Source organism: Ascaphus truei, chromosome 5 (genome assembly GCF_040206685.1).
Source record: "Ascaphus truei isolate aAscTru1 chromosome 5, aAscTru1.hap1, whole genome shotgun sequence".
Classification (NCBI taxonomy): domain Eukaryota; kingdom Metazoa; phylum Chordata; class Amphibia; order Anura; family Ascaphidae; genus Ascaphus; species Ascaphus truei.
The window spans coordinates 156937008-156952661 of NC_134487.1; the positions used below are offsets into that span (position 1 = coordinate 156937008).

Consider the following 15654-nt stretch of genomic DNA (forward strand, 5'->3'; position numbering starts at 1 on the left):
CAGTTACTGTTAAGGAAAAAGAAAAGGAAAAAAAAGTGGCTGAGCATTGCAGTGAAAAATTGTACGGGCTGGAGGCAAACGATATGATAAAACAGTATTTAATATGCACAAAATGGACACATGAAAGTTAGAAAGTCGTCTGATGCATTTCACGCCACCCTGGCGCCTTATCAGAGACATCCCTTTTTATAATGGTTTCAGACCAGAAAGGGCCGTCTCCATGGTTTAATATCTCTGGGTTTCAGGAGAGTCTGGAGCGGCTCCTTGGTGTGTAAGTTACATGCAGTCTAAGAGAAAAAATATAAACATAACAATAAAAATCACCGTTACATTTTTAAATATAAATATAAGTTGAAAATGGCTAAACAGCCTAATCTATATATATAAGAAAAAAATAAAAACCGGGCGCTTCTCAAAGTGAATAATTAAATAACTATATAATATACGTGACAGTGATGTATAATTAATAATCAGTGCACAAAATTGTGTTTAGTGACCTTCACCAGTGTATGAAAAATTATATAAATATTAAAGTGCAATACAATGAATAAAAAAGCAGCTCTACACCCTTAGGATGGACTGTTCAGGTCCAGATGGTTCTTGTGTAGATTTTCAAATTGGAGCGGAGCGCTGGGTGACTCAGGATTATGAAAAAGAAAAATAAATACAATAGTGCAGATGGTAATGATATAAAAATATAATAAAATGTTCTCTGTAGTAGTGGTACTCACAGATTGCACTATCAAATATAAGCGTATCAGAGACCCTTCTCTCTCTGATGGGAGCCCTTTAATGGAAATCCCTCAGAGTGGTATGCTGATACTGGAAGCTTGTATTATGGTGGTTCAGTTATCCTCCCAGGGGTATGTAAAAGTGAAAGAGAGAACACACAATAGAGTAGTATAGTCTAAAATTGTATTGGCAGCAATCGATAATCATATGTATAATACACTCACATTTTGTAATAAAATTTGGTTCGTGGGAGAGGACAGCTGTGAATGGAGAACGCCGGTTGTTCCTGGAGCGGAGGAGCCCTTCCGCATACGTCACTGGTACCTTCGTCACGTCCTGTGGTGTCGTAAGTCAGGGCGGAAGAGGCTGCCTGGTGTGTCCGTCTCCTACTGGTTTGCCAGCAGTTGTCTCCCGGTTTCCTCAGCACAATCACCTCCCACAGCGGATCGATTCAACGCGTTTCGCTGTGGCTTCTTCAGGAATCGAATAGGTTAACCCCATAGGTCCTCCCTTATATATATAGTCCATCATAAATTGACATAGAGCTAATTAGGGGGTCCTATCAGCTGATTGCAATATTACATATCATTGGTAATGACGGTGTGTGTCAGTTATTTTAAACAGTGCAAGCAATATAAAAAGTTCATATTCTCCAATACAATTAATACAATTTCTATTACAACAGATAAAACAATAAGATTTTAATTCATAATATTTAAAACAAAAGATGATGTAAAAAGGAGTATATAAAAAGATATATGAAAAATATATTAAAAACGACGCAATGAGTGACGGAGTTCTAAAATGGATGAGGAAGATAAACAAAATTAGAAGCAAATACTTTCTATATTATTATTGAAATACAAATATCACATTCTCTTAATGAAATTATATTAAGAACTTTGATATTAAAATTACCATAATAAAAACACCATATTGTAGTTAAAAACACATATTATATAAGAACAATATTATAAAAGACAATATTTTAAGAACGATGATATTAATTAAGAACGTGTGTGCAAACTATTATATTAAGAAGGCACCAATGTCTATGTCAACATTCAGACCCTTTGGACTGAGGGTCTGTAACTTATGAATCCAAAAGGTTTCCCTTTTTGCTAAAGTGTTTAATCTATTGCCCCCCCTCCAATGTACTGGGACATGTTCAATACCTTTAAAAGTTGCAAAATTGGGATTTGATTGATGGCACATATAAAAATGTTTGGAGACATTGTGTGTTAAAATACCCTTCTTAATATTTAAAATATGCTCTAAAATCCGTACTTTTAGAGGCCTTGAGGTACGTCCTATGTATTGGAGACCACAAGGACACTCTAAAAGATAGATGACAAAGTCAGTTTTACAATTGATGTACCCCTCAATTTTAAAAATTTCACTAGTAGTGTGAGATTTAAAATTGAATTTGTCCTTGTGTTTATGCGTGCATGCTTTGCATGCATAACAACCATAGAAACCTTTTGGTTTATCTAGCCATGTACTGGGTTCTTCATTTTTTTTCTTCAGGAAGGTGGTCGGTGCTAATTTGCTCTTAAGATTTGGAGCTTTTTTAAAAATGACAACAGGTTTGTCAGGTATATGATCTTTTAAAATCACATCATTTTGAAGGATATGCCAATGTTTACGTATTATATTTTTGATCTGTGATGCTTCTCTATTGTACTGAGTAAGAAAAGCCATATTAAAATTGACATTTTTGCTTGTATTCTTATCTTTTTTACTTAATATTTCTTTGCGGTCTACAGTGTCTGCTCTAGTGACAGCTTTATTGATAGTGTTTGAGTTATATCTCCTTTCCTTGAATTTATTCAACAGGACCTTAGATTGATCGTGATATATCTGTTCATCAGTACAGTTTCTTTTGATTCGTCTTAACTGACCATACGGGATATTACGAATCCACTCTGGATTATGGCAGCTGCTTTCTAATATGAAGTTGTTGCTATCCACTTTTTTAAAAAATGTTTTCGTTTTTATCAAATTATTTTCAACATAAATGGTTAAGTCCAAGAATTCTACCTCTTTTTTACTCCAATTGGTAGTAAATTTTAGATTCAAATTGTTCTCTCCCATATGTGTGAAAAAAGCTTCAAGTTCTTCTACACTGCCTCTCCATATGAACAGGATATCATCTATAAAACGACTCCATGAGACGAGGTTCGCACCAAATTCCTGGTTGGACCATATATAATCGTCCTCCCAGATTCCCATAAATAGATTCGCGTAACTTGGTGCGAACCTCGTCCCCATTGCGGTACCTTGTTGTTGCAAATAATATGTATCATTAAACCAAAAATAGTTTTTTTCCAGAATAAATGCAATAGATTCAAGAAGGAAATTAATCTGTTCATCTTCCATTTCTATGTCAGCTCTCAATATTCTGTCAATGGCCCTAAGTCCGTCATTGTGTACAATAGAAGTATATAGAGAAGTAACATCTGCTGTTACTAAAATGTATTCTTCTCTCCATGGAATGTTTTCTAGAATATTAATTACATCAGTAGTGTCTTTAATATAAGATTTGAGTAAACTGACATGTTTTTGTAAATGGCAATCGATATAATGTGATAAATTACTTGTTAAAGACTCAATACCTGATATAATAGGTCTACCTGGTGGGTTTACTGGATCTTTATGAATTTTTGGGAGAAGGTAAAAGAGCGGGAGCTTTGCATTTTCTCTCCAGAGATATTTAAATTCTCCTTCATTTAAAATTCCCTGCTCTTTTCCTTTCATTAATAAAGTCTTCAAATCATTTGAAAAACGTTTCGTTGGATTATCTTTTAATATTAAATATGTATTTTTGTCTCCTAAGATTCTGTTTGCTTCTCCCTCATAATAGATGCGGTCCATAATGACAACTCCTCCACCTTTGTCTGCCTGCTTTATAATAATGTTCTCATTTGTAATCAAATCATCTAGGGCTTCTCGTTCTTTTTTTGTGAGATTGTGTTTAAATTTGGTGGGTTGTTCTGTAAGGAGATTAAAATCATTAAGAACCATCTGATAAAACACTTCTAAAAAATGACCTTTTTCATGACTAGGATAAAAAGTGGATTTTGGTTTTAATGTGGTATGTTTAAAATTATCACTGTTTCTATTTAGGGGTAAATTTCCATCAGTATTCTTGATTTCTCTCTTTATTGTGGATTGATTTAAAAAATGTCTTTGCACAGTTAGTTTCCTTAAAAATAAATTTGCATCAATAAAAAGTTTAAAATTATTGGGACCAACAGTGGGTGCAAACGTAAGACCCTTGGAAATAACGTTTTGTTGGAACTCAGTTAAAATAACTTGACTCAAATTAAAAATGTTCTTTGTACTACTTGGTGTATTGTAATTTTTATTTTTATTTAATATGTTTCGTCGTCTTCCTCTTCCTCCACTTCTTTTTCCTCTATTTTTCTCTTTTTTATTTCCACAGGGGATTTCTCTACCTCTAACGGGGAGAAACGGTTCTGAGTTGCCCACAAATCTGTGGACCTCCCGAGCCCTAAAAAATTTGCCTGTGTTGGTTCAGAGGTGGTGTGTCTCTTTAATGTACTGTTTTTAGAACTCTTTAATTCTTTTTCTTTATGGTGAATGATATCTTCTCTTTTACGCTGGGGTTTTTGATATTTGGCGTTAAGATGTGGGTGTACTAAAGATGGTTTATTTGAACTGCCTGCTATAGCATTCTCATCTCTATGTGTGGTGTTATCTCTCTTTGAATTATCAATCTTATTTGATTCGGGATGGTATATTCTATCAGTATTCCTTTTGATATTCCAATTGTATTTGTTACCTTTGGCAAAATCATCTTCATCTCTCTTGTATTTATTCTGTTTGTTAGTGACCAAATTATTTTCAAGGGATTCTAACCTTTTTTGTAACGTGATGTCATTTTCTTTAAATACAGGATGGTTCATCAAAGGTTCTATAGTATTCTTTATAATACTGATTTCTTTATCTAAGATCACTAATTTCTTTTGATGCTGTGAAATAATCAGCTTCATAAGTTCCTTTGATGCATGATCTAAGATATTTTCCCATGAGCCCATAAAGGCTGCATCATCCAAATCAAAAGATGGTTTTTTCTTAAATCTTAAACCTCTTGGGATAAGCTCATTGGCTATATATTGATCTAAGAATAATGTGTCAATCCATTTTCTTGTATCTTTAAATAACAAAGCTTCCAATTTTGTAAATTCCCTATTCAGGATTTCTCTTTCACTCAATTGTATTGAATTTGATTGTGGAACAGAGAAATCTAGTCTTAAATTTCTTTGTTGTCTTCTAGTGAAGACATTGGAGTTCATACCCTCCATATTTGAATAATGAGATGCAGCCTCAAGTTTTAGGAACAGAGATGTACAAGAAAAAAATAAAAACCGGGCGCTTCTCAAAGTGAATAATTAAATAACTATATAATATACGTGACAGTGATGTATAATTAATAATCAGTGCACAAAATTGTGTTTAGTGACCTTCACCAGTGTATGAAAAATTATATAAATATTAAAGTGCAATACAATGAATAAAAAAGCAGCTCTACACCCTTAGGATGGACTGTTCAGGTCCAGATGGTTCTTGTGTAGATTTTCAAATTGGAGCGGAGCGCTGGGTGACTCAGGATTATGAAAAAGAAAAATAAATACAATAGTGCAGATGGTAATGATATAAAAATATAATAAAATGTTCTCTGTAGTAGTGGTACTCACAGATTGCACTATCAAATATAAGCGTATCAGAGACCCTTCTCTCTCTGATGGGAGCCCTTTAATGGAAATCCCTCAGAGTGGTATGCTGATACTGGAAGCTTGTATTATGGTGGTTCAGTTATCCTCCCAGGGGTATGTAAAAGTGAAAGAGAGAACACACAATAGAGTAGTATAGTCTAAAATTGTATTGGCAGCAATCGATAATCATATGTATAATACACTCACATTTTGTAATAAAATTTGGTTCGTGGGAGAGGACAGCTGTGAATGGAGAACGCCGGTTGTTCCTGGAGCGGAGGAGCCCTTCCGCATACGTCACTGGTACCTTCGTCACGTCCTGTGGTGTCGTAAGTCAGGGCGGAAGAGGCTGCCTGGTGTGTCCGTCTCCTACTGGTTTGCCAGCAGTTGTCTCCCGGTTTCCTCAGCACAATCACCTCCCACAGCGGATCGATTCAACGCGTTTCGCTGTGGCTTCTTCAGGAATCGAATAGGTTAACCCCATAGGTCCTCCCTTATATATATAGTCCATCATAAATTGACATAGAGCTAATTAGGGGGTCCTATCAGCTGATTGCAATATTACATATCATTGGTAATGACGGTGTGTGTCAGTTATTTTAAACAGTGCAAGCAATATAAAAAGTTCATATTCTCCAATACAATTAATACAATTTCTATTACAACAGATAAAACAATAAGATTTTAATTCATAATATTTAAAACAAAAGATGATGTAAAAAGGAGTATATAAAAAGATATATGAAAAATATATTAAAAACGACGCAATGAGTGACGGAGTTCTAAAATGGATGAGGAAGATAAACAAAATTAGAAGCAAATACTTTCTATATTATTATTGAAATACAAATATCACATTCTCTTAATGAAATTATATTAAGAACTTTGATATTAAAATTACCATAATAAAAACACCATATTGTAGTTAAAAACACATATTATATAAGAACAATATTATAAAAGACAATATTTTAAGAACGATGATATTAATTAAGAACGTGTGTGCAAACTATTATATTAAGAAGGCACCAATGTCTATGTCAACATTCAGACCCTTTGGACTGAGGGTCTGTAACTTATGAATCCAAAAGGTTTCCCTTTTTGCTAAAGTGTTTAATCTATTGCCCCCCCTCCAATGTACTGGGACATGTTCAATACCTTTAAAAGTTGCAAAATTGGGATTTGATTGATGGCACATATAAAAATGTTTGGAGACATTGTGTGTTAAAATACCCTTCTTAATATTTAAAATATGCTCTAAAATCCGTACTTTTAGAGGCCTTGAGGTACGTCCTATGTATTGGAGACCACAAGGACACTCTAAAAGATAGATGACAAAGTCAGTTTTACAATTGATGTACCCCTCAATTTTAAAAATTTCACTAGTAGTGTGAGATTTAAAATTGAAACACAAGGACAAATTCAATTTTAAATCTCACACTACTAGTGAAATTTTTAAAATTGAGGGGTACATCAATTGTAAAACTGACTTTGTCATCTATCTTTTAGAGTGTCCTTGTGGTCTCCAATACATAGGACGTACCTCAAGGCCTCTAAAAGTACGGATTTTAGAGCATATTTTAAATATGAAGGGTATTTTAACACACAATGTCTCCAAACATTTTTATATGTGCCATCAATCAAATCCCAATTTTGCAACTTTTAAAGGTATTGAACATGTCCCAGTACATTGGAGGGGGGGCAATAGATTAAACACTTTAGCAAAAAGGGAAACCTTTTGGATTCATAAGTTACAGACCCTCAGTCCAAAGGGTCTGAATGTTGACATAGACATTGGTGCCTTCTTAATATAATAGTTTGCACACACGTTCTTAATTAATATCATCGTTCTTAAAATATTGTCTTTTATAATATTGTTCTTATATAATATGTGTTTTTAACTACAATATGGTGTTTTTATTATGGTAATTTTAATATCAAAGTTCTTAATATAATTTCATTAAGAGAATGTGATATTTGTATTTCAATAATAATATAGAAAGTATTTGCTTCTAATTTTGTTTATCTTCCTCATCCATTTTAGAACTCCGTCACTCATTGCGTCGTTTTTAATATATTTTTCATATATCTTTTTATATACTCCTTTTTACATCATCTTTTGTTTTAAATATTATGAATTAAAATCTTATTGTTTTATCTGTTGTAATAGAAATTGTATTAATTGTATTGGAGAATATGAACTTTTTATATTGCTTGCACTGTTTAAAATAACTGACACACACCGTCATTACCAATGATATGTAATATTGCAATCAGCTGATAGGACCCCCTAATTAGCTCTATGTCAATTTATGATGGACTATATATATAAGGGAGGACCTATGGGGTTAACCTATTCGATTCCTGAAGAAGCCACAGCGAAACGCGTTGAATCGATCCGCTGTGGGAGGTGATTGTGCTGAGGAAACCGGGAGACAACTGCTGGCAAACCAGTAGGAGACGGACACACCAGGCAGCCTCTTCTGCCCTGACTTACGACACCACAGGACGTGACGAAGGTACCAGTGACGTATGCGGAAGGGCTCCTCCGCTCCAGGAACAACCGGCGTTCTCCATTCACAGCTGTCCTCTCCCACGAACCAAATTTTATTACAAAATGTGAGTGTATTATACATATGATTATCGATTGCTGCCAATACAATTTTAGACTATACTACTCTATTGTGTGTTCTCTCTTTCACTTTTACATACCCCTGGGAGGATAACTGAACCACCATAATACAAGCTTCCAGTATCAGCATACCACTCTGAGGGATTTCCATTAAAGGGCTCCCATCAGAGAGAGAAGGGTCTCTGATACGCTTATATTTGATAGTGCAATCTGTGAGTACCACTACTACAGAGAACATTTTATTATATTTTTATATCATTACCATCTGCACTATTGTATTTATTTTTCTTTTTCATAATCCTGAGTCACCCAGCGCTCCGCTCCAATTTGAAAATCTAATCTATATATATGTCTATGAGCAGTAGCGGATTTTCCATTAGGCCTGTTAAGACCGGGCCTAGGGTGGCAAAATTTGGGGGCTACAAAAATGTCCGCCCCTATATACCTTTGCCACACTCTCGGGCCTATCGGACCTAATGGGAAGTCATTTTATCTGTTGCGGCTGCCTCCTTGCTGCCGCCCTGCTTCCCCTTCTGAACCGCAGTATCAAATGACGGCATCTTGTTGCCTTGGCAACATGACTTTGCAGCGTCAAAGGACGTAATGACATTGCATTACCATCGCAACCTGACGCTGTGCTACATCACGTTGGTGACGTCTGCGACATCATTTGGCGCTGCTGTTCAGAAAGAGGAGGAGGGCGGCAGATAAGGAGGCGGTCGCAACAGCTGTACCTAGGGGCGGTGGATTTTAGTCTATGAGCAAAAGGACATACAGTATCAAAAGCTACACATATAAAAACCTTCAGGATAAACATATGTACAGTGGCAATGCTATTTGGAAACAGTATTCCGTTCTATGAGTCATCATTGACTATGTGGACCACGGGGCCTATTCTAGTAGCTTCGATAAAATCACAGGCCAAATCGAATGTTTTTGCATGATCCTACCTCACGGTCTGACATTTGTGTTATCACGGTATTCACGGTATTCAGAAAGAATTATCACAAGCCAGAAACCATGAGGTAGAAAAATGCCAATACCGCTCGGGATAGCAGTGACCGTATCTCAGGTTTTTTCTAAGTTCTAACAGTGCGATCTGCCTGCACAGCTCTTACAGGCAATTGCACTGTTTTTATTGTCTTTTAATAACACAGTGTTGAAGCAGGGGTCTCCGGAGCTGAACCGCATTAATTTCAGCCTCGGGGACCCCCTGTTTCCCGAGTTACAGGCCCCAGTATGGCGTGTCGGTATCTCCTGTGTGTTTAAATCTTCTGGTCTGCTTCAATACTCTGTTATTTAAAAAAAATAAAACATTACCCAGCATAAAGTAAATTAAAGTTGAACGTACCCCTGCCAGGTTGAAGGCTGTCCTCGTCCTCCTCCCCGTCCTCCGTGGGCAGCAACATTAAAAAAAGGTCCACTAACCCTTTAATTACCTTACCGGTTAGTAACCGCTATTGTAATTAAGGGGTTAATCCCTCACAACCCACCCTCCCCAGGGCAATTACCCTAACCCCCTCTATCCACTGATTGTCACTGTGGTAAACAATGCCCACAATATGGGCATGGATTGCCAGAATGACAATGAATGTGCAACCTTTAAAAAAAAAAAAACATAAAAAATACAATACATAACAATTAAATAAAAACAAACATTTGCCCCAAAAAAATGCATTGATTGTCACTGTGCTTAGATATACATAGATAAGCACATTAGCTGTCAATGGGCAACCTAAAAAAAAAATGAAATTAAATAAAAGCCAATCAATGTGTTTCTTACCTTTGCCGAGATTGACCCTCCGAATCCTACTCTGGCACAAACTCTTAGACTTTGGTCCCGCTGCGTCCGGCGGAGTGTGCGGCCACGCGGCAGCGGGCCACCAGCCCCTTTCCTCCAGTCTGGAAGTCCCCGCTGACTGCTGCAGACTTGGCTGACTGCGTGCTGTGACACATCAGTCAGCCGATGCTGCAAGCTCCTAGTGATTTGCAGCTCTGACGCGTCACGTGGTGCGGCAGTCAGCCAATGAGGTAAGGAGGGGAGGGAAGGAGCTGTGGGAGGGAGGCGGCCTGTTGAGCTGTGTGTGTTTGGGGCCTTTTTTTTTTTTTTTTGCTTTTGGCCGGCTTCATTCGGGAGGAGGGAGGAGGGAGCTTCCTACCTATGGCTGCGATTCTGGCCATAAAATACAGTACAGGGCCACTTTTATGTAAGTTTGCCAAAAGGGACAAAAACCAGGACAATTTCAAACTGTGACACAGGATAGAAGCATATTAAAAAAATCTTTGTTCCTCCTCACATTGCAAACAGGAGCACCCCCCCTCACACCCCCGCTCCCTCTCCCTACAGACCGCAGATAAGCGGTCAAGTGCCTCTCCACGTGCCGCCTGTCTGCAGTGGGGCCTTAGCTTTACCCACGATGCAATGCTCAACAGCCTCATGTGCAGAAACCATTGGCGTTATCTTTGCCCCCATTGAGGGCATACTGTAGGTAACCAAACTGGCAATCAATAGGTGAATTGGCTAGTATTGATGTTTGTATTGTGTTTTAACAATTATTGGGGGTAGAGGGGGTAAGTGAAGGTGGTATTTGGTCTGTGGTGGGTGTTTATCTTCCGGGTGGGTAGGCATAAACACCCACCACGGGCCAAATACCTCTTTCACCCACACACTCTATCCCCAATAAACCGGGCACTGGTATTTAATGCCTTCATTACTTTAGCGGTTAGCCGCTAAGGTAATGAAGCTGCCTGTAAATGTATTTTGACAGTGTGAACCTGATGAGGGTCATATAAAAAAACCACACTGTTAACGATACATAATCATCGAAAACTATTCAAATGGATGTTCCTATATGTTTAAGCACTGTATCAAATTGAGACTTTGGGGATCCACTAAAAGTTGCTTACTTGAAGCCAAATATGTTACAAACTATATTACAATATTGATAGTAAGATGTTACAAAAAATGTTTTAGCTCCCTATCTATGTTGATACCTGCGGGAGTTAGTGTGTCTAATGTGTATATCTAAAACATTTCACATGTCTGAAACATCATAAACTATATCAGTGTTTTACAACGAGGGTTCCAAGGAACCCTTGTGTTCCATGGGCATCCCTAAAGGGTTCCCTGCAATGTTCTGGTCATTTGAAAATTGTTTAAAATACAGAAAAATGTACAATGCATCTGATCAAAGAGTTGCTATTAAAGATGGTTGGGGGTTCCTCAGAATTTCACTTGGGGTTACTTGACCAAAAAAGGTTGGAAACCACTGAACTATATTATGGTTTTTAGTGATTACAATGATTACAGTGATATGTTTGTGTGAACTAATACGGTATTCAATGTAATAATGACTAGTATAGGTATGGGTGTATAATAATGTATTTTCACACATACCTCAACAATATTACTTCATATTTCATTTGTATCCATCTACAATTAAAATAAATAAAGGATGTTCTTTTATTTTAATTCTACATTGATAAAATTGATATATTAATTAATATTGTTAGGGTATGTATGGATATACATTATTGTGCACCCATACTTTATACAGTCACTATTCCATTATATACCATATAATAAAGTGAAAAAGTTAATAAGTGTAAAAATGATACATTTCTCAATATTTTAACAAGATCTGCATTAGCTTTTGGTAACTCACATGAAAATCACAATTAATAGCACTACTGCTTTGAAGAACAGACATTATTTTTGCATCTCATTAGCTTTGAGTATCCCCGTTAATAAGAAGAAAAATAACATATTTTCCCTATTTCGTGATTGTCACATTATTAGGTAAAAATGAATGGCCTTCTGAGGATTTACCCCTTAATTTGGAGTGATCTTGAGTAATGCTTAATACTGTGTTTGTCTCTACTGCTATCACACAATTTCTCTTGCCACCTATATCTTTGAAACTCTGTTTGGCAAACATGACGTGTTAAGAGCTTATAATATAGAACAAGTAGAATAGCAGACAAATAACCTGGGTTAGGTTTTCCCACTGTACGGTATTTATATTTAGATCAAAAGAGCATTGGGCACAGCAAACAAAGTAAGAAATAGTTGAGTCTTCATAAAAGGACGTTGGTTGTTTTTAAATCAAGAAAAATAGAAGACTGTTTAACAAATGTGGGTGGCATAGGCATATGTAATATAGACGTAGAGATAAACAGAGTAGAAAGGAATTACTGTATATCTGTGCAGAATGCCCTGGGGATAGAAGAAGAGTTTAAAGCAATGAAAGTCAGGAGGAGACCATTTCAACTTAAGTTTGGAGCCAGCTAAAGGATCCAAATGGGACTAAAAACTTAAATAAATGAAGCATATATTTAACATATATATATATATTATAGGAGTGTAAAGTGACTTCCTGTGTTTCTCACTGTCATTTAAATTTACAACCGGAACACTATTGACACCATTATCATACCATTATTATTTTTTTATCTTAAGATCTTTACTTTAGTAAGTACAGCATTATAAGTATTATAATGGTGCAGGAGAGCACAACAGTTGTTAAAGGGAAGATAACAAAAATGATTGATTGGGTCATGAAACAGATAGCACAGATTTTCTTAGTGACTAGGATTAGATACAGCTAAAGTAAATGGATTTAGTTTTAAGTAATTCAAGAATTGTACTACATGGCTCCCACAGCTAAAAGTTGTACCGCATACATTTTGATCATCTGAGATAGACTTAGAAAAAGCAACTTATGAACCCTTAGTGTGGCCCAATAACTCACTTTCTGTGCCTTAAAACAACCCCCACTGCAATTATCATGTGCTTATTCATCATGCTGTAGCTTAGCACCATGGTTGACTGTTCATATTCCAAGGTCTTGCTCTATATTCTACAAGGGTCCTGGGTTAGTAATAGTAACAGATGTCATTCTGATCTACTACACTCGACTTCCAATTTCCTGTCATATATACTCTGTGACCCCTCACTACTACTGCTTCAGATCTGTCTGAAATCAAATTGACAAGCCGTATTTTAATCTACGTCAGGCAGTTTGTAAATGTTTTGGGCAGCATTCACACCGTGCAAACTTGAATTTTTTGGCAGGTGACAAGCCGGAAAGGCCCGCCAGCACAAGAAACATAAAATCACCAGTGTCTAAACTCAGCAGTCCGTTGAGTAGCTTACAGCTGCTCCCTGAATGCACCAGATGTGGAAATGGGATTGTGTAAGTAATAATCTGTCTTGAAGGCCAATACTTTTACAGTATAGATGTTGTACGTACATATTTTCGTTAGCGTATTACTTGCCTTATCTCTGTGTCCCTTACTGTTAGAAGGTACTGAGAGTTTATTTAACCTGGAAGTGAAGTTTTTAAAGATTGTTGCATTGTAGAGACGCTGCAAAGCCATCGTTCAAGCAATTCCAGTGCATTCGGCTACAGATGTAGCAAGGTTTAACGTCTTTGGTGCCGTAACCGCGTGGCCGCGGCACCAAAGGATTAACACTGCGGGTGTCCCATTCAGAAGCAAGGATCCTCCGCTGCGCGATCGTGGCAGACACTGTCCGCAGACTTTTGCTCATCTACTGTACATCTGTGTGTCAGTCAACAACAGTCAGCTACACTGCCACTCTTGCAGAAGTGAGCATTACAATTTGATGCAACAAAACTGCAGCATGATCCCCCTTTAAAATAAAACTAGATTTTAAAAAATCAATGTAGCTCTAGTTAAAAAAAAAACCTATATAAACGAAAACAAAGAAAACGTATACAAAAAAATGAATCTGTTCACTAGTCTTTAAAATACATTTGAAAAAATTGAAAGAAATTAAAACAGGCAGTTACTGTATGAGAGAACATTAACTAACTAAGACCCTTCTTTAAAAAGTCTCACAATGTTATTATTTAATTAAGTTTGACCGTTTTAAATTACTCCATTGTTGGTGAAATTAAACAAAATAAGCAGTTTGTCCTGATTTTACCTTCAGCTGCTCCCTAAAAGTAAAAAGTAGACCAGCTTGTATCTCAACAAGCTCAACAAAGCAGCAATTTGCACTGCTAGGTTTTACATTGTTTTTACATAGTTTGAACCTGGTGGTCTCCCTGTGCAGGACTGACTGATTCCCTCAATTTAATGGCATATCCATCTCAGACATATAGGAATTGTTGGGTGTTCAAAATGGCTGCCAGCGGCATGCTGTTTTGTTAGTACAAATCTGCTTGTCAGCCACTTGAAAGATGCCCTTTTCTAAAATAACCAATTTTTCAGGTACCACTGTCTTCTGGGGTAGGATAAGAATACAATCTCCCTAAAAGCAGCGCATTAGCTACTAGTGCTAAAAGTTAAAACGTAGGGAGGCATGTATGTCATTTTGCCTCCTATCTGACAGCTGACAATTACCCGAGGGTAGATTTACATGGGAGCCTGATATGAGACACCAGGTCTGATAACGTTCTTTCTCTTGCACTTGATTAACTTTACTTTTTTTAACAAACATTTTGATAATAAATGTTTTAGGTAATTATTAGTGTGTCCCTGATAAATAAGGACAATTGTTCTCTATGCTAATTAATCTAATTTGTAACTGCTTGAAATAACAGATCAAACTGTATAATCTACAACTAGCTGCTGTCACTAATGGAAACAATGTCATGCTTTTTCTTTTTCACTAAACAGTGGCACGATCGTAAAGGCTCGAGACAAGCTCTACCATCCTGAATGTTTTATGTGTGATGATTGTGGCTTAAACCTGAAGCAGAGGGGATATTTCTTCATTGAGGAGCAGTTATACTGCGAAACTCACGCCAAGGAGAGAGTCAAGCCCCCAGAAGGATATGATGTTGTTGCTGTATATCCCAACGCTAAAGTAGAACTTGTCTAACATGCCAAGACACCCTTTGTTGCTGGAGAGGCTTGGGATGCGTTAGAGTAATATACAGTATTGCAGGCCCCTCCAACAAGAAAGGAGTTAAAAGGGTTTCTGAAGGCAAACAGTCTCCATACATAATATATATCTTGGCAATACAATGCTGCAAAACCACAATACTAAGACTTCAGAAACACCTTTAAATAAATAATACTGAGAAATATACATTTGGGATCATTTTGGAATTGTTTATAACACTATACCATTTACTGTCCATCGATTTTGCATTTTCGCTGTGTACATGTTTAATATTGCTGCCTATATGTGTGCAATTTACATTTTCTTCTCTGGCATCAATATATATCTTCTGTAAATACTGAATAATCTTCAACTTCCGCTCTAATAAAACCAGTATTCTTTTTAGTATTTTCAGTTTTACCGCATTATGTGTTATTTTTCTAGCAGATACGGCACTCACAGGGGATTAAAGTCGTAAAATGAATGCGTTGTAAATTAAATTAATCTGTCAGGCACCAAATTAATAGGCAAGTTTGATTTATTCAATCACTTTACCCAACATTTGGTCCATGCCTGGATCTTCCTCATTGCCACCATACAATATATGGTGTACTGTAACTCTGGGTTTCTGTTCTAACAGGACTACAGATGTACTGTAGACTTACTATTCATGTGGCAGTGGGAAAAAAAATGCGGAA

General features: G+C 36.7%; 1 protein-coding gene across 2 annotated transcripts in view; it reads left to right on the forward strand.

Moving 5' to 3' along the window:
* The window catches only part of PDLIM4 (PDZ and LIM domain 4), a 209370-nt gene extending 194006 nt beyond the window's left edge, over positions 1-15364 (forward strand). For both annotated transcript variants that reach the window (XM_075601115.1, XM_075601116.1), the window contains 2 exons: positions 13178-13298; positions 14749-15364. In XM_075601115.1, the coding sequence (XP_075457230.1) occupies positions 13178-13298; positions 14749-14953 (326 nt within the window). In that variant the 3' untranslated portion in view covers positions 14954-15364. The remainder of the gene's footprint in view (positions 1-13177; positions 13299-14748) is intronic.
* The last annotated feature ends 290 nt before the right edge of the window (positions 15365-15654 follow it).